The 24,435-nt window shown below is 49.3% G+C and overlaps 1 protein-coding gene across 1 annotated transcript in view; it reads left to right on the top strand.

Moving 5' to 3' along the window:
* YES1 (YES proto-oncogene 1, Src family tyrosine kinase) overlaps positions 1-24,435 on the top strand; it is a 274,675-nt gene that overhangs the window by 173,860 nt on the left and 76,380 nt on the right. The window contains exon 3 of the mRNA XM_085605813.1: positions 9,733-9,832. Coding sequence (XP_085461939.1) covers positions 9,733-9,832 — 100 coding nt within the window. The remainder of the gene's footprint in view (positions 1-9,732; positions 9,833-24,435) is intronic.

Raw genomic sequence — 24,435 nt, 5'->3', positions numbered from 1 at the left:
GAGTAGCTAGTAACCTCAACGGCTACTATGTTGTCAATTTTGTAAGCAGAAGTCAATACCTACTACCAAACCTTTAAATTACTTGTGGTTTGGGGTCGAAACCAAAGTTAGAAGTCCATTCAGGGAATTACAGGGGTGAAGGATCATGTTCCAGTGAGAAGAATTCAGTTTTATATGCGTTTTGACTTTAGCCACTGATCTCCAGTCCACTCTCTCGGCTTCCAACAGGCATTGTATAAAGACTTGATTCTTCTGAATAGTATTTCTGTGTCATCTGCATAATATCAGGCGGTACCCACGGAATTGCTTAATAGGAGCTAGGCAGGGCTTAATGTGAACTGGTGGTTGCACGTGCGACATTCCAGCACTTGTGTATGTGGATTGGCACTTAAATGTCCTCATCAGAATTTGACCCTGTGCATGAAAATGAAGGAGGAAAAGAGACTGAAAAAACATGACAAAAGGAGAAAGCAGGAATCTGCAAGAGGATAAAGTGGCAGGGTGTGTATGGCAGTGAATTAAAGAGGCATGAGGTGGAATCAAGACTACGCAAGCATGACATTCAGTAGTGCCAGTTGCGGACTTCTGAGTAAAACTTAGGACCCTGGCATTCATTCTTTTACAAATGAAGCACTGTGGTTGGGGATCTGACATACACAATAAATATCGACAGAAATGAGCCAAGCTGTAAGAAACTCTACGGGTAGGCAGGGTATGCCCAGACGTGGGTCCCTTGCTCACTTTACCACTGGATTCAAGATAGCCTGGCAGATGAGGGTTATGAACCCGAAACCAGTCCCAGGATGCTTGTTTCCGGTCCAGGGAAGACATGTCTTGGCAGTTCAGGCTGGACTGTTCACATGAGGCACCGGGTCAGACTGATTTGCATATGGCCATGTCTGAACTGGGATGATGGAGTGAGCTAAACAATGATGATGGATCAAACCCAGATCAGTTGACTGGGGGTGAGTGTTTGATTTGCTCAAACGCTCCGTCCATCATCCCCTTTGGTATTGTAAGAAACTCTACAGCCTAAGGATTTAAACATGGATAAAAAAGGACCAAGAACCACCTTTCGAGTCCTGTCTGTAGGAGGGGTTCCATAATATCTCAAGCAGCAGGTAAGAGGAATAGGGTGGCAATTAGAGGTGTTCGAAGGATCAAGTCCAGATTTCTTGATAAGATGAAGAACTGTTCCACCTTTAAAAGCTGCTAGCATTGTACCTTGGGTAAGACATGTGTTATGTATAATAAGCCAAAGGCAGGCCAATGACCAGTTTTACTTTGAGAAGGAGATAGACAGGTTTAGGGACAAGCACAGAACTAGATTTAAACTGTTCTGGTGCTTGAAGGAGGGTCTCTACTGCTTTTCAACCACTGGGTTTCTTCGACCTGCTTTTTTTCAGCCATTGGCTTCAGCCGAGTTAAGTATACATTTCTCCCCTAATGCCATTGGCTTTTTGGGTGCATTTTCCACCTCCACGTGAGTACTTCTTGCATTGAACTGCATGAGGGACCATACGATCACTGCCCCCTCTCTCTTCCCTGCTGTTCACTCCCTCCTGTGTGACTTACTGAACTGTGCTGAGGGATAAAAAAAATTAAGTGATCGTCCGAAAGCTTGAATTAATCTCAGCCACTGGCAATTACTTGGGCCACATGCCAGCCCATCGTTATTTTGCCCACCATCACACAGGAACAAGCCACTTGCAATTCGGCCATGGTGGTGGCCCAGGCTGTGCTGCCAATTGGGTCCCATACACAGATGGGTCTCAAGGTATTTGGGTCTTGTTAGTAGGCTGCAGCATGATTCCTATGGCACAGTGAGTATGGAACCCGCATCTGGACATACCCATCACACTTAGTACTGGTGGTAGAAATTATTTCAAGCAATTCACTCATCTCCCTTTGTTTTCCTCAATATTGCTCCTTTTGTTTGTGCTAAAACAAGACATTTGAGTTTGATCTAGCAGATTCTGAACATCATCCTTGGTATGCTCTAGCTATTCTCTAGCTCTCTGTTCTTTGGTATTTCAGGCAGTAAGAACTATTGAGCTGGGCCAGTGTGTGTCGTTGTACTGACTGTCCCAAATAACAAATTAAACCCACGTATGCCGATTGTGTGCCCTGTGTTGCAGCTATAAGCAAGCGTTGCTGCCAGTCATCAGAAATCAGATTGAAACGTACATTGACTGCAGAACAACTGGGCATGGAACTGAGCAAGTGCTGCTTCCCACTGTAGGAAGGTCATTCTCATCAGGCTAGGTCATAGAGAGCACCTGACTTGTTTGAGGGACATATGACCAAGAAGACCTGCCTTTGATTTCTTGATAAAATCTTGTCACAAATTGTCTAAATCTGAGACTTTGACTAGCTTGTCTTGCTCGCCTCCGACGTGCAAGGGCGCTATCAGACTGGAAATCCTTTATATAAAGGGTTCGGAGGTGCTTTTCTTATAGGTAACTGAAGAGAAGTTGAGAGAAAAAAAAAATCATAAAATATCATTCTCAAAGGGAGCCGAAATGTTAGCTTTTGGTTGACACTCTAATGAAATCTTGTTATTTATTATTTATTGTGGTGTTTTGTCTAGCGCTGCTTGTATCCAGATGATTGCTTATGTGCACTTGATCACCGATGACTGATGGTTTGTGATAGAGGTGAAAATGGTAGTCCATTTTCAACTGCCAACAGTTCTGGTGGTCGGTCTTTGTTTTCCTCTAGAAGGCTGGATTGTTCTATTTGGACAGTACATGCGCATCATCAGTCGGAGAAAAAAATAGTATAGCGCTGTAAGGCCTATCCTTTAGTGAAGGTGGAGGGCGTCCCCCAAGTGTGCTGCTAGCAGCCAAATGTCTACTTAAAAAGGAACACTTTAAGGTAATTCTTCAAGCTTTTACGGCTTTCTTGGGATCGAAAAGAAATATGCAAGTTACTGATCCGTGTGGTTCTCAACGCTGTTAGTCTTTTCTTTGGTTCTTGTATCTGTTGATCCTCTTTCGGCAGATCAGCCAGTAATCACCCTGTGTGTGAGCTCTGGATTGAGTTTATCCGGTTGCAAAAAACCTTGTGTGCTTCACTTAGTGCCCTGAATCTCGGTATTGTGTTCTTATGGGCACCAGTGCAATAGTTTCAAAGCTGGAGTTGTGTGTCGAAGCCGATTGGAGTTAAGGTGTGCTCTATCAGCCCTTCACTAATGTCTCCATTTCCAAATATGCAATTTGGGTAGGTTATTGCGCACATTTTTACTTATGTCCCAAGACTGCTCCGATGATTTGTGTGCTTTTGCTCAGTGGTTTTAGTTTCAGAATGATAGACTAAAAACAAGCATTGGCACTGCCAATAGGTCTGGCTTTAATGTAATGCAGCTTCTACTCTCACATACGATGTGCTCACCCTGTACTCACAGAGACCTAGTTCTTTACCTTTCAAACAGGGAATAGGATCGAGAAATAAGGAAGACCATCTGCCTTTGCTAGTGCGATGTAACAACGGCACGACCAAGAGTGCCTGAGTGAATGACAGAAGTATGTGAGAGAGAATGTAGGGCTAAACGGAGAGCTGAGCTTCTTAAGACAGGTGCCAGAAAGTGCTTTGTGTACCATGCAAAGTGTCTAAGAAAAGACTGGTTTAAACCCTAGTAAGCTGTGAAGGAAGTCCCCAATGTGATTAAACAGAAGTGCTTTAAAGTGAATTAAGTAACAGACTGCATTTTGCACAATCTGAAGGTGTCGGACAAGATATTTAGGTAAGCCAAACAGAACTAAATTTTCCTCAAGCTCTTCAAAAGCAGAAACCTGTACTAGAGAGCCTGTTGGCATGCTTTTAGATAGTAAGATCAACACTGACAGTAGTGGGTCCTACTAGCATGGGCTGGGAGTGGGCCAAGAGCAAATGGAGGCCCAGGTCTAAGGATGATTCCCTTGAGCCAACACAGATGATCCTCTGGAACCAACGCGGATTATCCCCCAGAACCATCTCCTCCGTTTTATCTTCCTTCAGCATAAAGAAGCAGCAGGAGCTTCCTGAAGTTTGAGTGGAAAATCAGTGTCACTGCCCCTTTGGTGTATCAAGCTAAAGGGCTTATATAATTGTGATAAAATGTTGAGCTTTTTTACTTTGAAAAGTTACTTAAACGCACACACAACTACATACTAAACATAGAGATTCTTCTTGCACCACCTGAACCAAAGTTTTGCAGCATGAATCTTTTCTGGATTCACACGCTGTAAATGAGCGGGAAGAGGTAGTTCCAAAGTTGGAACACCCTGTAAGTCGGTGCACATCCACAAACAAGTTTTTGTTTAAATTTGTTTTATTGATTTTCATATTTGTATCGCATATCAGGTCATGCATCTACATCACGATTCAATTTGTACACAGGGATGCTCCTGAGCATATTTACAACATAGTTTGTCTCAATGGTGAACACCAGAGTCACGCTCAGCGTATTAACAGTAGCTGCAGTGTCCAAGTGGTTTACATTTTAACAATTTTCAACATAAAATTGGCGTAACAAGGAAAACAGCACATTTACCCTTACGCTCAGATTTGAGTCATTAAATTGGTGCACCACATTAGGCCTCATATATCATGATTACGTATTGCCTTCCCACCCTCTTGCTCGCAGCACTTTATTGTAATTTACGCTGGACTTATGCCCTCATCGAGACACGCATCACTGTTTAACCTGGCTGAGTGTCAGGGGGGTGTGCCATGCCTGTCGCTCTACGCATGCTGCTGATCAATTATCGCATACGTTGCCATGCCTCTTGCGCTTTGCCTATTCTGGTAGATACTGTCCCTCATCTCGCACAGGCGCGCTAACCAACCCTTCAGAATAGCTCTGCCAGGACACATGAAAATCTGCCAAGATCGCATCCCACTCTGCCACCAGTGGTCGCGTCCGCATCCCCTTCATGTCTTCGCGACGAAGTGCTATACTTTTCCCCCTGTGCCCTACAAAGCAGCGACTGAACCCAGGCCTTTGCCTCTGGGGGCTCAGGGGATTTCCAACACCGCGTGAGCAGTCGCTTGGCCACTATACGGCCCAATTCTATATAACTGGATGTCACTTTGTATTTTCTGGTACTCTGGTATAATCCCAGTATGCACACCTCCCACGACCAGTCTAGCGTGCGTTCTGTGCATTAGGTTAGGCGTCTGGTGACCATTTCCCAGTATGACTGTATAGCTGTGCAGGACCACAGCATGTGAAGTAGATCGCCACCTATCTCGTCACATCTTGGGCATTTGGCATCGGTGTGGTCGAAGTACTTGTTTATTTTGGCCGGTGTCAGACAGGCACTATGCGCTTTATAGTATTGGACGAGTCAGATTCCTGCATTTCGGGGGATGCGTGTAGGGCTTCCAAGGATGACTTCCCATTCACGCTCTGTGCTGGGCCGCACCCACAAACATGTTTAATGGTATTTACCAGTTCCTCTCCAGTTGCTGTATAGGATACCGTTCTCTACAGAAACAAGCTGCTCATTTCTGAGACATTATTCCTGTGGTACAAACATAACTGGGTTTTAAATGCGTAGCATTTAAAGCTCATTCTACGATCCTTCATTACCAGTATTTTCTATTACCCTAATACAACACAAAATACCTGTATCGGCATTTTACGTTTATTTTTATTTATTTTTTAAACAAAACTTCTAATATTCTTGGGTTGTGACGCATTATTTGTTAACCCTGTTTTTAGAATTTGACAATTTTCGATCTGTAATTGGACCTTGTAACCACTGGCTTGCCAAAAATATAGCCAGTTGGGCTTTGGAACAGCATTTCCCAAAGTCTCTCGCTTCCTGCAGCCTTGAACTGTGATGCATCTTTTTAACTTTGTTTCAAAGCTTTTATCATTTAACAGCAGCCAGGGGCTGGGGGTTCAGAGGGAGGACAGCCGGAAGAGCCTCGAGCAAGTCTGAACCTTCTGTGAGGATCTGGCAGCAGCGCAAGTTGCAAAGTAGGCACGAAAACCAGCCACATTTCGACCCACTCCAAAGGGAGTTTTAAGCATGGATGGTTGTTTTGGGCGCTATTAAGGTTTGAAACTTTTTGTAGCACGTTGTTTAGATATATTTACAAAAATCCATGAGATTTCTGAAGGGGTAGTAATGAAATATTCCTAGACGTAAATGTCTTCAAGAGACAGAGAGCAGGAGCAGTGTTTATCCAAAGCACAAAATGGCGTCTGTGCCTAGGTACAATAAAGTGATGCATGCACAGTGCTTATCTGATGCAGTATAACCCACTGAACTGCCAGTTTATGATCTTATCCAGAGAGAAGTTCTGCCAGGTTTACATTGCCTATAAAGACTTTGTCTTTGCTGTTCTTAGTTATCAAAACATTTGTGCTATTAACATGATTATGCCACCCAGTCAGGGCTGCCTTTAAATGTGCCAGGATGCTTTTCAAAATGTCTTGAAAAGGCCATCTCTCCGGGCTGAGGGGCTTCCTAGAGTCTCACAGCGTCATTCTTTAGTGTCATAGGACTAGAGCGGGTAACTATAATGTCTAAGGCATGGACCTCAGACGTTAGAGAGAACTATCAGGTAGTGGGTAGCGCCAAGATGCCATTTTCCACATTGTCCCAGTAAGAAAGCTCACACTGCCACGCACGGCTCCACATTATCCCAGTATGTGAAACAAAAATGCCAGGCCAGAAAGTTAAAATTCTCTTTCCCATGCCTGCATCCACTTTGCACTGTTAATTACAGCTCATTATAGTACAAGTAACCAAACTTAAATCGCACATAAAACCCAATTATAAATCCCATTGGAGGTGGAGAAGGTCTGCTCCTCCCGGTCCGGCCTTCCTCTCAGGGGTATGGAGTCACCTCACCCCTTCCCCCGAGGTAGCAGGCTGCCCCGGAACTGCACCGTGTACATCCTCTGGCCAGGCATAGCCAGAAGCTATATAATACAAGCATTTGAAATGCAATAGGTCTCACGTTTGCAAGAGTTTAAGCTATTGACATTGTAAATGACAACGCCTTTTATTTATATGTTTTGATAATTAACACATAAATAAAAGGCATTGTCCTGTACAATGCCAATTGCTCAAACTCTTGTAAATGCAAGACGTATTCACAGAAGCGGCCGCCATTGTCCCGGGCTGCTTGGAAAGTGAAAGCGTACATGGCACGCTGAATGTTGCAGAAAAACATGTGGTGCCTGCAGTAGAAAAACTATTTTGAGAAAATAGTGCTTACAGACTAAAAAAGACTTGCAGTGTAACAACCCAAGTAAAACGGCCAGTCCTCATAGGAGGTTACGAATGAAGACAAGGGGGTACTAAGGAGGGACTAACAAGCCTATTAGCTAATCAAAAGCCAGCATTTACGAAGGTCAATGACGCAAGCCAATGACAAATATGGGCAGAGAGTTGGCGTGAATTATATTCCATGCAGCATGGCTCGCAGAGCAGCACATGCGCTGCACAGGCTCGACCTAAAAAGGGCGATGACCGCACGTGGTCTTCGACCTGCACCCAAGACAGTGTGTGTGTATGTCCTTTCATCGCCGCAGTGACTAGGCCTCCACGCGCAGGTTCCTGCCACGATCTCCTGATGCTGAAATTTCGCAAAATAAATGCAATGCCAGATCTGACATCCCTGAACTGGCTTCCATATGAAGCTTGGATACATCTAAAAATTGCATGCATGACACATAAAGCCATTCATTTCAATGCCCCGCTGTACCTCGCCCAAAAACTGGAGCTCTCCGGTGGATCGAGAGCCTCCAGAAGTGCCAGCACTCTACTGCTCAAGCCACAAAAATTCAAGAAAAGAAAAACCTACAATCGAGCCTTCTCAGATATTGCCCCAATGATTTGGAACTCTTTACCCCCCTGGAGTCAGACTGAATCATTCTACTGTTCTTTTAAAAAACGAAGTCAAAGTTTTATTGATGAAGACATTTCTGCCACAGAAAGGGAGCTTCCAAGGAGACTAAGGTCACCCTTGCAGGTTTGTGTCCTAGCTGCCAGGGCTCCAGAGGGTGCCCAGCTCTACAAGACTGTTAACTTTCGTCTTTGTTCTGTTTTTGACCACTGCTATCCTTCTTGATGTATAAACTGTAAAGCGCTCTGATACTCTCGGTGGTCATGGTTACACTATAGAAAAGGTTCAACCAAAAAAAAGAGTTTTCTCATCAATTTGGATTGAAGCTGAGTAAGTTTTAAGTGGGATAAAGTAAAAATAAAACCATTTTAATGTTTAAAACGGGGAGTTTGTCACCTAAATTTGGAGTACTGGCATGTGTCCGACTGTGTGTGCTCAAGAGACCCCCACCCCCCGGAATGACGAGATAGCTATATAGGTGTTCTTGTTTAAGGCCGGAGAGCACGCGGGCCACGCACGCCATGACTGGGCATTCAGCCCTTCGTGATAGCAGTCCCTGCTGTTCATTGGAGCAGTGCCTCTCTGTGACATTGGGTGGTCTCTCCGACCCTCTGCCAAGCTCCTCTGCTGCTATATACATGCCGTTCTTTAATGTAAACTACAGACAGATGGTTTGAAGAGACAAATAATATGTATCTGCACAAATTAGCAGAAGCATTGCACTGGTAATGTTCTGCAGAGAATTGGGTTTAACCGGATGTCTTTGGGGCTTTAACTTTCTTCAAGCCAGTGATTCACCGTATTGCACAATCTATGCGCCTATGTAGCATGCTCATAACAGTGTCATCTCGACGTGTGTACAAAATACAGTATAATTATTTACATCCGGCTTGTAACTAAAGGTGCATGCATGGAAGTGGTGCTTTGAAGGGCTGAACTCATGATACACGTCTCCTCCATTCTCTTTCCATCTTCTATTCCTCCACTATCGTTTTCAATCCAAAAAATAGACTAACATGTCCACCACTCAAATTAATTTCATATTTCACTATACTAATTTTGTATGGGTTCCGGAGTAGCATCATACGTGCCGAAAAAGCACTTCAATACCTCGTCAAGGGTAGCAAGTGCTATATAAATGCAAACCTTTTTCCCTCTTCTATCCCTTCGCCATCCTACTCAATCCAAATAACTGACTAACAGATCCATCACTCAAATCACTTTCATATTTCACTATACTAATTCACCACTAATCCTTTATGGGTTCTGGAGTAGCGTGCTACTCGCAGAAAAAGCACTTTGACTCCTCGTCTGGGGTAGTAAGTGATATATAAATGCAATTACAATACAGTGAAATACCTGTGTCCCTTCCAGTAATGGCTGCCAGGTTCTAAACTGGTTAGAGTGTTGTAGCGCCTCCTAGTGACTGTTCCGGAAGTGTGGTGATTCGGTATCCTCTAAGTGGCTTGCAAGAGGCGCGCAGTCTTATCTATTCCCCAAGTCTCGCCTCACACAGAGTACACACCCGACGTTCACTCATTTGGGCCTTCAAGTGGTGACACTTTAAAAGATGGGCATTGCTGGCACTAACAGGTCTCCACTTCAACCACAAATGCCGATCCTGCTTATGAGAGTGATGGTGTATGTGTGAGGTTGTGCGAAGCGGTATGGAGACCCACAGGATTCTAAAATCCGCTATTAAGACCCATTGTATTTGTCGTGCGGTTATTCGACAGTACCACCAATGCTGGTGTTTTTATTTTTTTGTTGGTCGTGCGCTCTTTTTGTCTGTCAGTTTGTTTCAATTTTCTGAACAGAACATTATGTAATTGTAACATGTTAGGTCGTGTGCTAACGCTTGTTTTTTTTTCTCTTGCCTCTTAGGTGGCGTTACCATTTTTGTGGCCTTATATGATTACGAAGCGAGAACTAACGAAGATCTTTCGTTTAAGAAGGGTGAAAGGTTCCAGATAATAAACAACACGTGAGTGTTATCGACACACCAACATCTAAAATTAGCACAAGGCGGGGGCTCAGTGCACTGATAGCTGCAGAAGATACCATAGGTCGGTGCAGTGAGGGGCGTTGCCTGTTATGTTGCAGCGTTTCTTTTCTGCTGGTTGGAAACCGATTTGTTTTAGTTTTGTTTAAGGACATGCAACGAAGGAAAATAATGTGTTTTCAGTTATTGAACAAAATGTGAACTTTGCTGCGCTCAGTGCTCCAAACGAAAGTGTATATGATAAATTTATTTTCCATGTTGATAACTGTTGTTGGATTTTTCGAAGGTTTCCTCAGTGTCTGGTGTTTTTGGATATTTACTTAATTTTATTTCTTGTATATATCTACTTTAGTCTTCTATCTTACTTTCTGTAGAACGTTCTTTTTGCTTTCTCACGTCCTACTTACGCTTTTTCCTCTCGCTGCTCCCGCCACCGTTGTTTCATGATTTATTTCATTGTGTTGGTTGTGTTTAAATAGCTTCTAAGCACTAGAAGATGGAGCTCCGGGGGCGGGGACGGGGACAAGAAGGGGAGGGGGGGGCGAGAAGGGGGAGTGGGTTCGGCGTTGCGACGGGTCAGCTGAGGATCAGCTGAGACCGGGGAAGAGCTGATCAAATAATTGGATTTCAGGGCTGACTGTTAGCAGGACTGATGGGGTAAGTGCCTTTTCAGAGCTTTGGAGGGCGTGACCTCGCGCATGAAATGCTCAGCCAGTTTTGTTCTATAAGATGGATTTGGACGGCTGTCCTCAAGTGTCTGGTGGGTCAGTAAGACAGTAACCACTCGATGAGGCCGGATCAGGCTCGGTCAAGGAGGGCCTTGTGATCAGGCCCGGAAGCCAGTGATGTCATCGGTGTACTTCAGGCCAAGGATGGCGTGAGCGGGGCAGGGGAGGATCTTTTGCAAGTTGGCCAATGTTTTCTTCAGGAGACACACATGTAGTTCGTCTGCCTAATGCTACTTCTGGGGTTGTCTGTCTTCCCTTCGACCAGGTGTCTCCCAGCTTTTCGCTCCTTGTTTCTTCGTTTATTCTTCCTTCAAATGTGTTGTTGCTACTTTCTCTTTGTCTCGCCTCTGCCTTTTTAGGTCTCGCCTGACCCAGCGCATGCGCTGGTCTGGCGAGACTTATTGAGAGGGCTCCAAAAAGTGCTACCAGGCCACCCTAGAGCTACAGTGCATGTGCGCGGGCGCTTTTCCGCGATTTACCTTCACTTTCGCGGCCGCAGGGCCGCTTTGATGTTTGATCGCGATCACTTTCGCGGCCGCACGGCCGCTTGGCATAGCCAATAGGTCTCGCTTTTGGGACCTTATAAGTATTTAGTTATGCAACTGTTGCATGGCTAAACACATTAGGTCCCAAAGTCGAGACCTATTGGCTATGCCAATGCTTGTTCCCCTTGTCGCCCTTCTCTGCTCCTCCATTCATGCCTCTTGCTTCTTTGACTCCCCTCCTGCTTTATTGCTGCCCCTCTTCCAGTGCACTTTGTCCTGCATCGCTCTCACAGCCGCTCCTGTTTTCTCTGTCCATGATGTGCTCTAGTAGTCTGTACAGGTATTGCTTTTCATGTTCCTCATGTCTCAATGACTCTTTTTCCAGTGGTCATGGCACTCTGTGCTTGTCACTCTGCCTACCCCAATACCACTTTAGCTATTCCATCCCAGTTGTGTTCTTGACCCTAAAAGGGCGTGCCGTTCTCACAGCTCCTTTTAACCCTTGCAATCTAATGCATGCAAAGGTTCTAGGGTTCTAATATACAGGTTTAGGACTCTCCACTGCATGTGATCACATTCCTCCTTAATAGCGTTACTTAATATGAACCTGTTTCTAAAGCTATGTGTGTGTAATACCCATTTTGTACTACTACAGCCCATCTGTCTGTCTCGTGTGTAAACAAATGTTAAACCATAATCGGCATTAGTCTCCAGCTCACGAGGCGGTCCTTGAGGTATCTTGCCCATGCCACATGAGGTGACTGTTCCTCTGGGTAGCTCTTGCTCCATTTTTCACGTGCTTTTTAGGGCTGGGTTAAGTGAGCTTTCGGGTTTGGCACAATTTATAAGCACTACACACCCCATGCAACACAAAGCATGCACTTACATATACCTGTGTTCACACACAGATGGAAAGGGCTTTAAGACAGAACCTTCAAGTCTTAGTTTGTTTGGTTAATCTGATTTTAGACTGGCTAGAGTGCCGGCCAAACCGTCATGTGCACTTAGAGGAGTGCAAACCACTCCTCCCCTGCTCTGACATCACAGAGTCCAGCACCTCCCGACTCCCACATAGAAAAATAAAATGATAATAATGTCCTCTTATTGTTGGAATAGCAGTGGGGCGATGCTGCTCTGCCTTAGCGGTGGAGCTGCCAATGCTTTGGTGTCAAGTCACAGCATTTCGCAGATGTATACATGTGTTTTTCCTGGAGTGTCCCCATTAGTAGAAAAGGTAAAAAAACAGGAGTTCCCTGTACAATTGGCATCTGTTTTTGAAGATGACTGCAGTGTCATATGGTATCATGATGTTTCCCATGGGGCCCCTGCTGCTCTCCAGTTGCTGCTTACAGCTGTTGTGGCATTAGGGTCTTTGACATAGTTGCTTCTGTAGTTTCATCACACCTGTTGCTCCATCCATGGTACTGTTGTGGTTTGTTCCGATTACATGTCCTGTGCCCCTATGGTGTGGCAGGCCCTAGTGTGCTTGGACATGGAACAGGGAGTCATTTGAGCAGTAAATATAGAAACATGCACACGGATACACCTGAATATACAACTGTATGTAAAACTGCTTGTGTCACCATGGCCTCACTCGGCAGGTTTCCTTTTCAAGCGTTCGCCTGCTCTCTGGTTCCTGTGCTATCTCCTACATCAGGTTCTTGGCATGTTCATGCAGCAGTGACCTTCTTGGGTCTTGTGGCCAGTGACTCCCCATGTGTTGTATCATACTTAGGCAGGTCTCTTCGGCAGCTCGTGTTTTCTCTGGCTTTCCGCTGATGGCAATAATGCTTCATGCTCACTGCCACCAGCAGTTCATTACTTCTGGTGAGGCTTCAGTTCGGACTGACGGCAGAACACTTACATTTACCAGGCTCCTCACTACCTTAAGTAGTATGCCCTGTTCCCAGTAATCATGTGAAAAGTGTGAATGCTCTAGCAGGAAGGATAAGCAGAATTAAACATCAGACCCACTTTTTATTGGTGGTTTCTGGTGGAATAAGTCACCTGCTATGACTATTTCATTTTAAAAAAACAACTACATATGAAATGAATCAACCAGAATTTTAAAGGTATTGCTGTGCAAAATCAAGGGAATCAACAACCACAAGATAACAATCTGCACAATGTTTTACTTAATGAAGTAATGTTTCTAATAGTGAAGTAGTTGTTTTTTAATATGAATTGATCATAGCAGGTGAGTTATTCCGCCAGAGACCACAAATAAAAATTGGGTCTCATATTTACTTCTGCTTATCCCTCCTGCTAAAGCTATTCTCCTCTTTCACATGATAAGGGCTTCCCTCCTTCTTTTCTGTACCTGTTCCCAGTAATCAGCATTTCTAATGGTTACTTCTACCTACAGACAATACATTTGTGACTCTTCCCAGACTAGATCTTGAAACTCTTGCAATAGGGACACTGGCCTCTGTTACAACTCTGTCCCACCACTGGACATGATAATACAATATGGAGATTCATATAGGCACCATCCCTGTGCTAAGCTCCTTCAGTTTTTTAGTTTGTTTGCCCTAAAAAAACACAAACGGTAAGCTGGGATGTCGAACACCCTCCGTCCCCGAAACTAGGATTCCAGCCTCTGTGTGCATGTCGCCAACTAAGGCTGCACAGAGGTTAGACCTGAGGCTGTGTTTTCTCTGTCACGGCAGTGGATGGCATGATCAGTGCTGCAGTCCATAAGTGGCATTTAACTTTCTGTGCCATGGGTTTATTTCTGCACCAGATACTATGTCTCTATAGGAAAGTTATATATGCTAGTGTAGATGAAGCCGATTCCAAAAGGTGAGCACAGGTTCTTTCCTCCTGTTTAGAAGGAGTAAAGTGCACAGAGTTCAAAGTGCAGTAAAAATAAGGTCCAGAAAAAGAGAAATATCTGGTGTTACCATACAGAAAAGCAAAACACACAAGATGTTGGACGGAATGTTGCACATTGGCAAAACATTCACCCCCAGTCACAGATCTGGGTTTAATCCATTGTTATTTTGGTCACCACGCCACCCCAGTTCAGACATATGCAAATCAGTCTTGACCCTGTGCCTCATTATTTGATCTGTTCTGCATTCCGTCCATCAATTGTGTATCTTTTGCTTTCTCGCCCTAAGTGCGCCAGGTATGCCCAGACGTAGGTCCTGAGCTCACTGTGCCACTGGAATCGAGCTATGCTGGCTGAAGAGGGGTGAATCCCCGAAACCGGTCCTAGGATGCTTGTTTCCGGTCCAGGGAGGACCTGGCTTGGCAGTTCGGGCTGCACTGTTCCCATGAGGCACAGGGTCAAGACTGATTTGCATATGGCCAGGTCTAAACTGGGGTGGCATGGTGAGCAAAAGTATGATGGATTTAACCCAGATCTCTTGACTGGGGGTGAATGATTTGATCTGTTCTGCATTCCGTCCTTCAATTGTGTGTCTTTTGCTTTCTCGCCCTTAGTGCGCCAGGTATGCCCAGACGTGGGTCCTGGGCTCACTGTGCCACTGGAATCAAGCTGTCTTGGCTGAAGAGGGGTGAAACCCCGAAATCAGTCCTAGGATGCTTGTTTCCGGTCCAGGGAGGACCTGGCTTGGCAGTTCGGGCTGGACTGTTCCCATGAGGCACAGGGTCAAGACTGATTTGCATATGGCCAGGTCTAAACTGGGGTGGCATGGTGAGCAAAAGAATGATGGATTTAACCCAGATCTCTTGACTGGGGGTGAATGATTTGATCTGTTCTGCATTCCGTCCTTCAATTGTGTGTCTTTTGCTTTCTCGCCCTTAGTGCGCCAGGTATGCCCAGACGTGGGTCCTGGGCTCACTGTGCCACTGGAATCAAGCTGTCTTGGCTGAAGAGGGGTGAAACCCCGAAATCAGTCCTAGGATGCTTGTTTCCGGTCCAGGGAGGACCTGGCTTGGCAGTTCGGGCTGGACTGTTCCCATGAGGCACAGGGTCAAGACTGATTTGCATATGGCCAGGTCTAAACTGGGGTGGCATGGTGAGCAAAAGAATGATGGATTTAACCCAGATCTCTTGACTGGGGGTGAATGATTTGATTTGATCTGTTCTGCATTCCGTCCATCAATTGTGTGTCTTTTACCCTACAGAAAAGGCATTTTTATCATAGCTAGTGAAGTCACGATGGTTCCAGATTGGTTCTGTAGCTTTGGCCTACTCTTTAAAAAATATTTAACAATTTGCCTTTCCTGCTAGCTTTATTCAGATGTTGTTCTTAGTATCCCACATTAGATTATTTGCTATGGACTTTCATTTTTATTCTAGTCTGGGTTTTATTTCACTCTACGGAAACTGTTATGTCTCCTTTTGAAAACTATTTGACTTTAGGGGCAAGCTTCTCTTCTATTTCTCCCCAATTTTTCTACTGCATATGTCCTGTTTGCTGATGGTATTATTTTGCCTTACCTCAGTCTTCTCTTCGAATTTACTATAGTGCGTTTTCCAGGTTTTCATCTTATCATTATGGCTGCCCCTATTCTACATCTCGGTCAGAGAAAATACTGACACTCACCTTCTTCTCTTACGGTTTTTATTGGGTTCTTTTCTTGGACCTCTTCTTTTCTCTTTCCATATTACTCCTGCTGATGCTGGCTGGAACCTTGATCTATAGAATGCCAATGGTTTGAAGGCTTCATTAGAGACTGAATTCAAGTCGTCCTTAGGACCCCCTACAGACAAAAAGTCGTTTTTGTGGTGGTGGGGAACAGATCAGCAGATCAGTTGAAGTGCTAGGTTTGCAGCTTCCTACATTGGAGGCTAAGACCAACTGTTTGTAATGTTGCCGCCCGGGACCTCTGCTTCAGAGCAGTGCTTAATTTGAGCCAGTAGTTGCAGGTGGGGGCACCAGCATTTATTTTTAGGGACCGGCACTAATGTTTCTGCAACAGAGCACATACAACAGAAAAACAAACAAAGCGGAAAGATAGAAGACAAGAAAGACTGGATAACAGTCATAAAGGAAGAAAGCAGGAGCCTTTACAGCAATGCTAGGTCTCGTTCCTTAGTTTGCTTTGCCCTGCCTGCCAATTCCACCAACTGTACCAGAATTTCTGAGGGTATTGAAGGGGCCTTACCTATTGAGACAGTCCGTTCAGCAGTTCAGCCTTTTCATGGTGACCAGGGGTTGCGGTAAGAGAAGAGGTCACCAACGGGAGCAGCAGTCCATCTTCCTCGTCTGGCACTGCTACCACCAAGTCCTTTTAATTTCCCATCCATCAGCCATTTAGGGACCAAATCCAGCCCTAACTACCAAACTGTAACTCCATTACATTGTCCCAGTGGGTCTTTCAAATTGTTCACAAGGTCATGCTGTTCCCTTTGTGTGCGGCCCTGCTGAGGTTACTCTAGTGTTTGCTCAGATGTCAGCAGGTCATGCTGCTATTCTTTCCCAAGAAGAGATGATTTGGCTTGCCAAGGGAGCAACCAAAACTGTACCAAATGTAGAAAGGGTCCTGGGTTGCTATTCCTGGTCCAGAAAGAGGAGGGCATGCAACCTATTTTATGTTTAAAACGTTTTTATTGAGCCAAAACAAACCATGGGGGAGGGGGATAGGAGGGCAGGATACATGGAATACAGTCAAAGAAAAAGGGTGCAACTCCAGAGGGTTGGCAATAGGTAGCGCGGTGGGTCAGGGGGAAAAACACAGTAAATGAAAGCTAGAAATACAAGCTGTGAAATCCCCGCACGCGTATCCGACACCCCAAATCTAAGCAATAAAACCCCCCCCCATCAACACCTCAATAGAACACAATCCCCCACCTCCCATCCCCCATCCTCCCAGTAACGAAACAACAACACTCCTCCCCCCCCCCCCCCCCCCCCCCGTCCTATGGTCCCGCATCAGAGTAATCCTAACCAGGAAGCCCCGCACCCCCCCCCCCCTCCCCGGGGGGTCCCCGTCTCACATGTAAGCTAGTCCGCCGGGGTCACCGGCGGCGTCAGCCTGAGAAGTCTAAGATACCTCGGGCAGGTGAGCTCCCGGAATTCAGTGGACAGCAGCGCTAGAAAGGGTTGCCATAGCTCTTCAAATTGGTCTATCTCCCCCGCAACCGTAAGCGACAGCTTCTCCATCCCCAGCACATGCCAGAGCCGATGCAACCAACCGGTGATGGAGGGGACGGTGGTTGTGCGCCAGTGGATTAGAATGTTCTGAACCGCAGACCCCAGCGCGATTGCGATCTGCCTACCCCTACGGGACTTCAGTGGGTACATTAGGTCATTGGGGAGGCCCAACAGGACATACGCCGGGAGTCGCGGCAGCTCTATCCCAAAGTGCTTATCCACCTCGTCCAAGACTTCCTTCCAGTAGGCGGTCAGCACTGGGCAATCCCAAAGAATGTGTGTAAGGGTACCTTCCTGCCCGCAGCTCCGCCAGCACCCCCTGTCAGTGTGTTTATGCATTTCATACAGTCTCTCCGGGGTGTAGTACCAGTATGTGGACACCTTAGTAAAGGTCTCCGTAAGGCCCGTGTGATATGCAGAGTGCCGCGCCCGATACGCAATTTTGTCCCATTCCTTGTGGCTGAGTGTCCTACCCAATTCCCTGTGCCAACGCTCCCTCCCCGGGTTGTAATAGTGAAACGGCGGGGGTTGTAGGTATTTGTACAGATCGGTGATCAGTTTAGCGTCGGAGGTCCGAGTAGCCAACCACCTCTCATACGGTGTAATTGACGGGCGGCGGTGGCACGCACCTGGGGCTGGAGGGCCCAATGCCGAACTTGCATGTAGCGCAATCTGTCCAGCTCCGTCAGGCCGAACTCCTGGCGGAGTTGCTGAAAAGGAACCACTCCTTCCGGGCCATAGATCTGGAAGAGTGCCCTGCAGCCCGCCTGCACCCAGTGGGAGAAAACCCCCGGCTCCATCCCTGGGGAGAAGTCCGGGTTGCCCACAATGGGCGTGAGCGGCGAAGGGAAGGTGGTAAGGCCCCGGGCCTCACAGACCGCGTCCCACACACGCAGGGGGACCCGCGTTACAAAGGAAGCGTAAAGATTAGGGGGGCGATGCGCGCGGCGCAGGAATGGAACCTCTTGTAAGGTGCGGCCCGCCACTGCCTGGTCTTGGAAGAGCCAATGTTTGTCGGACTCCCACCTGCTCCACTCCACCAAATAGCGGAGCTGTGCCGCCTGAAAGTACTTACGGAGGTCCGGAATGCCGAGACCCCCCGCTTCCGGAGCAAGCGTGGAGAGGACCCTCTTCATGCGTGGCCTGCGGCCCTGCCAGACAAAGCGGGAGATGTCAGCCTGCATTTGTCGTATCCAGCCCACCGGGGGTTGGAGCGGAAGGGCCCGGAAAAGATATAGTATCTGGGGCAACACCGTCATCTTGACCGCCGCGATTCGCCCCAGCCAGGACAGCAGGCCTTTGTTCCAGCGGCCAAGCTCGTCCTTGATCTTCCTGCTGAGGGAGGCATAATTGGCCGTAACCATCTCCGGTAATGTAGGCGCCAGCAGAATCCCCAGATACGGCACCGTGGACGAGGACCACTGCATGGGGAAGAGCCGCTGAAGATCCCTCCTGGTTTCCGCAGCCAGGGACACGTCTAATGCCATCGACTTGCTCATATTCATTTTGAAGCCGGCCACCCCCGCAAAGGCGTCCAGCTCTCGAAGGCAAGCAGGCAGCGACCTCCTAGGGTCGTCCAAAGTCAGCAGGACATCGTCCGCGTAGAGACTGACGGTGTGGACGTACTGGCCCATCCGGACCCCGACAGCATCCGGATTATTACGAACCCTCTGAGCAAACGGCTCCATGTAGAGGGCAAACAAGAGCGGCGAAAGAGGGCAGCCCTGCCGCGTGCCGCGCTCGATGGCAAAGCCACCGGAGCTACACCCGTTGACCCGCACCGACGCTGAAGGATGCTTATAGCAGTTAAAGACCATGGTGCGGAACTTATCGCCGATTCCCAGTTTCTTGAGGACCAGCTCAAGATACGGCCAGTGAACTCTGTCGAAGGCCTTCTCCGCATCAACGGACAGCAACATCCGCTCCCCCGAGATCCTTGAGGCCTTCTCCAGAACATGCGTCACCCTCTTGGTGTTGTCAACCGTCTGTCTGCCGGGCACAAAACCAGCCTGGTCCGCCTCCACCAGGTCGGGGAGGTATGGACTCAGCCTGGACGCGAGAATCCCCGTGTACAACTTGAGGTCGACATTTAAAAGCGAGATGGGTCGGTACGAGCCGCAGAGGGCCCGGTCCTTCCCAGGTTTCGGGATTACCGCGACCGTCGCCCTCAGGAGATCCGGAGGGATGGCTCCCGGTTCGAAGAAGGAGTTAAAGAGCCGAGTAAGGACAGGGGCCACGGCCGTGCAAAAAGTCTTGTAAAATAGCGACGTGTACCCGTCCGGGCCCGGGGCCTTGCCATGTTTCAGCCGCGCGATAGCTGAAATCACTTCCTCAACATGGATGTCCCGCTCCAGGTGGTCAGCCTGAGCCGGATCCAGTACCGGGAGGGTCACCGACTCCAAATAGCCGTCGGCATCCCGTGGCGGGGAGGGCTCCTCAGCATACAGCGCCTCGTAGAAGCCGCGGAAAGACTCCGCTAGAGACAGCCCCCCCGTCCGCGCCCACCAATTCTTTCACAACGCTGCGCTGTTGCGCGACCCGGAGCCGGTGTGCTAGGAGCTTGCCACATCTGTCCCCCCCAGTGTAGTAGGCATGTTTCAAGCGTAGGGCGGCGTACTCCGCCCTGTCAAGATCCAGAGCCGACAGGAGCTTCCTCGCTGCCTTCAACTGCCTCCACACCCTCGGCGCCCCCGTACGGCGGTGGACCTGCTCAAGCTCCCGGACTTGAGCTGTCAGCTCATCCCTCTTCAGTTGCCGCTCCTTATTCTCAGCTGCAGAGATAGAGATGAATTCCCCCCGTAGGACGGCCTTCAATGCCGCCCACTGTGTCGCCTGCGAGGTGTCAGTGTTGTCATTGTGGGTGAGATAGTCCTGTATGACCTCCCCGATGCGTTGCACCACCGACCTTTTGTGTAGAAGTGTATCCCGGAGGCGCCACACCCCCCGAGAGGGGGAGGCCGCCGGCCACTGGAAAACGCCGGTGACCGGGGAGTGGTCAGACAGGGTCAGGACCCCGATGTCCGCCGCCGTGGCAGCGGCACGCATCGGTCCACTCACCAGGAGGTAGTCCAGCCGTGAGTAGGTTCGGTGTGCGTGCGAGAAGTAAGAGTAGTCCCTATCCGTGGGGTGCATGGAGCGCCAGAGGTCGTGCAGATCCATTTCCGCAATCCGGGCCCTCCCAGCCTGGGACAGTTCCCCCGTCTGCGGGAAGCGCTGCGCCGATCTGTCCATCACAGAGTCAAAGACAATGTTGAGATCTCCCCCCAAGATAATGTGGCGGTCGGGGGAAGCAGTGACATCCACCAGCGCGGAATCTAGGAAGCGCTCTTGGTGATCGTTTGGGCTATAAACGGAGCCGACCGTAAATGCTATGCCTCCCAGGCGCATGCGATACGCAAGGAGCCTCCCCTTCTGTTCAGCACACTTATGCAACACCTCCCCCCGAAAGGAGCTCGCTAGGAGAATGGCTACCCCCGCCGTCTTGTTCGCTGCCGAGGAAAAGAACTGGGTAGGGAACTTAGCAGAGCGCATCCTATGGCAATCTCGGGGCAATAAGTGTGTCTCCTGCAAAAGGCAAATGTCCGCCTGCGTCCCCTCCAGCAACGACAGGATCGCTCTGCGCTTCACCGGGTTGTTCAGGCCCTGAACATTAAGGGTCACTACCTTTAGGCCCGGCATTCCTCGCGGGGGTCGGGAGCGCCATGCAATCGGCAGGGAATCAGCGGGTGGGGCGCGCGGGGCCGCAGCGCAGGACAAGCCAAAACAAAGCGGGCATAGACAACATCGGACGGGACCTTCCCAACCCCAAAACAACCCCCTCCCCCACCCAAAACACAACCCTGGCAACTAGCCACCCACAAACTCAAACACCCCATAGTCTCAGTCAAGCCCCAAAACGGGCAAGTCCGTAGAAAAGAGCAAAGTGGACGTCCAGCCACTCACCTCCAACCGCTCCCCCCAACCCCCCCGCCCCGTACCAAGCATGTAAAGAAGCTAAAGACATCTCCCCCCGGAGTGTGTGTTAGGCCGTCAAGGCCACGCTAGAGGAGCCGGTCGAGTCCCCGGCCGCCGCCCTCAGGGCGTCGGCCATGTCCGCTCTGATGGTAGGGGAGTCCGGGCGCCCCACACTGGTCGCTGAGCGCCGCCTCGTTGACCTCCGCCGGTTCCGTCTCTCCGAGGACCTCCACGACGGCGTAGCTCCCTCCTCCTCCGCCGCCGTGAGCCCCAGGACACCACAAATGTCTTGCAAGGAGCGTAGCTGGTGTAACACTCCGTTCCACCGAAAAATCAGGCGGAAGGGGTGACCCCAAGAGTACGGCGTCTCATGCTCGCGCAAAAAGTCAGTGGCAATCCTAAAGGACCTGCGTTTCTGCAGAGTGATGGCGGAGAGGTCCTGGTAAAGCGCCACCGGCCGATCCCGGAAAGTCAGGGGCTGTTTCCTGCGGGCTTCAGCCATGATGCGTTCCTTTAGTGGAAAGTCGGGCAGGAAGGCCAGAATGTCCGGTGGAGGTGCCGATGACTGGCGCTGCCGGCCAACCCTATGCGCCCTGTCAATGCTGATGGGAAAGTCCGCAGCTTCCCCCAGGATCTCTCGGAACAGGGCCCGCAGGTAGCTCCCCAGATCGGACCCCTCGTCCGCAGTCGGCACGCCACGCACTCGGATGTTGTTCCTCCGAGATCTGTTCTCAAGGTCCTCGGAGTGGGCCTGGAGCTCCACACACTGTTCCCGGAGGCGAAGAACGTCCTGCTGGAGGTGGACTATCTCCTCCGCTCGCTGTTGGCCCTCCGTCTCCACCGCTTCCACACGCTCGCCAAGGCCCTCCACCTCCCTGCGCACTTCTCGGACCTCGCTGGCCACCTCCCGCTTCAGTGTCTGGAAGTCCTCCCTGAGGGAGCTGAACAGTTCCTCCATAAAGGCCCTCGTGACGGGTGGCTCCCCTCCAGTCACATCCGCCGGAGCCCGGGAGGGCCCCGGCGAGGGCTGCGTCCTGTCCCGCAAGTGCTGGGCCCTGCCAAGCATGTCCGGCAGGGTACGGTCCCCTTTCTTCGGGCCTCCTCTTCCAGACATCGCTAGCTCCGCAGTCGGGCACCGATCCAGGCGCTCCAGGGATGCTCAGCCGTCGGCTAGCACTCGACCTGGGTATCCCCCACGAGCGAAGTCGCTGCGTCACAGGTGACAAAATGGCGGCCCAGTCCGGTCACCGTCAGCCGCATGAGCTTGTGTGAGACAACCAAGGGGGCCGCCGCAGAGGGGTCTCACCAGCACATCCCTCCGGTAATCAGCCCAGCAGCAGCGGGGGTCACTTGCATCCAGCAGCCAGGACTCCGGCGAAGGCTGCCACCACTGCTCCTTCGGGGACAAAATGGCGGCCGGGCGGAGCAGGCCAAAACGACCAGGCCCAACGACACCACCGGAGCCCCCGAGGCACCCCACAGTAAAATAAGTTCCACCACCGGCCCCCGTCTGTCACGCACAGGGGCCCAGATGGTCCAACCCCATCAGGGGGTCCGCTGTACCTCGGCTAGGGGTTAGGGCCTCCGCAGTGCGAGGTGTCGCCGTCACCAGTCTGAGTGCCGGGGCACCCGTCCCAAGCCTTCCACACCGACGGGTCCCTTCCCGCAAGGCTCCTTCAGTCACCGTCGAACGGCGGGCCAGATCCCCTCCAGATCGCAACTTTCAGCACCAGGCCCAGCCGAGGCGCCCGGACAGCTCTCCAATGCGCTCCGCCCCTCTGGCTCGCCGTCGTCGTTCCTTGGTCTCGATCGAACTTTTTGGGGGGTTCCCCCGAGGCGATCCGAACCAAAACAGCACCAATGTGCACCCCTGATGCTCCGCCACGCTCCTCTCCCGCGCTGAGCCTCAGCGGGGGGAGAAAAGCATAAGAAAAGGGCTCTAGCTTGGCCGGGCCGGAGGAGCTACGGGAGGAAGCGTCTGCTCACCCCGCCATCTTGGCCACGCCCCCATGCAACCTATTTTAAACCTTAGACTTGTACTTGTTCCTCAAGAAAGAGAAGTTTAAAATGATGATACGCAATCAGATTCAGTTGGCCTTTCATCCCAAAGACTAGATGATGTCCCTAGACTTACAGGCTGTGTGCTTCCATGTGCAGATCCTGCAGGTCCACAGAAAGTATCTCTGCCTTGTAGCGTGGTAGGATCACTTCCTATTCATCGTTCGACCTTTTATCCTGATATCAACCCCTTGGGTTTCTACTAAGGACATGTCAGTGGGAGCCCATCTTCCCAGGTTGGAGATCTAAATATAGGGCTCATTGGTGAACAAAAAAAACTAAATACCACTGTGGTCTAAGACCATTTCAGACAATCCAGTCTTCAACAGCCATCATCGTAGTATAGGAAAATGGTTCCCATCGGAGTGTTCCCCAATGCCTCACCACCTGTATTTCAGGCCCCCTAGATAGAACCCAAGAGTTATTCAGGAACCATTACATATAGAAACATGGAAAATATTACCTAATGTGAAACTCCCATTAGTAAGTGAGCAGTCCAGTATTATTTCACAAATGTATAAAACCAGCCATGCTTTTGTGAATATTCGGTTATAAGCATCTCCACTTGCAAATATATTTTGCATACCTGAATGACACCTATTTGCACAAATGCCATCTGATAGAGACCTCTAGCCCCAGATTCCTTACCTTTGAATTATCCCCAGGCGACGCACTTGATCAGGAAATTCTTGAGCAGTACCCCTGCTCACTGGTAGGTGGCGTATTTTGGTTCTGCATCGTCAACCCCGGTTGTGACATGCGCGGTGCCTATATAGGCACCACCCCAGCATGCGGACATCAGTTATTTTCTTTCCACGCCCGTAAACGCAGATCTGGAAGAGCTACTCTCAGTCACTTTTTGACTCCGCTTTTTTCAACATTTTGTAGAAGATCGTTTTCAGAATCCTTTTGCCTGGTATGTGAAGGATGTCACCTAAGAAACACACTGGTTTTAAACCCTGTTATGCCTGTCGCAGGCATATGTCTGTGACAGACCCACACTTGGTTTGTTTGTGGTGCTTGTAGCAAGATCACAACTCCAGGGCCTGTGAGGACTGCTACGCCATGAACCCGAAGACGCTGAGGGTACGTCCCTGAAGCTCCTCACCACCTGACATCATCGACCCTGTGACGCTCTTGATCACTGTCGAACGGAAGGTTCCGGGACCACTTGCGGAGCTACTCCCGAAGATCGTCCTCACAGTCTAAATTGTCAGGTAAGTCCCACTGGCGCAAGAAGTTGAATTGTTCTGTAACTTCTCTGTGCAGGTCCAAGTTACCGGGCAGGCATG

This window comes from Triturus cristatus, chromosome 5_1 (genome assembly GCF_964204655.1).
Source record: "Triturus cristatus chromosome 5_1, aTriCri1.1, whole genome shotgun sequence".
Classification (NCBI taxonomy): domain Eukaryota; kingdom Metazoa; phylum Chordata; class Amphibia; order Caudata; family Salamandridae; genus Triturus; species Triturus cristatus.
This window is presented reverse-complemented; position numbering and strand designations above follow the sequence as displayed.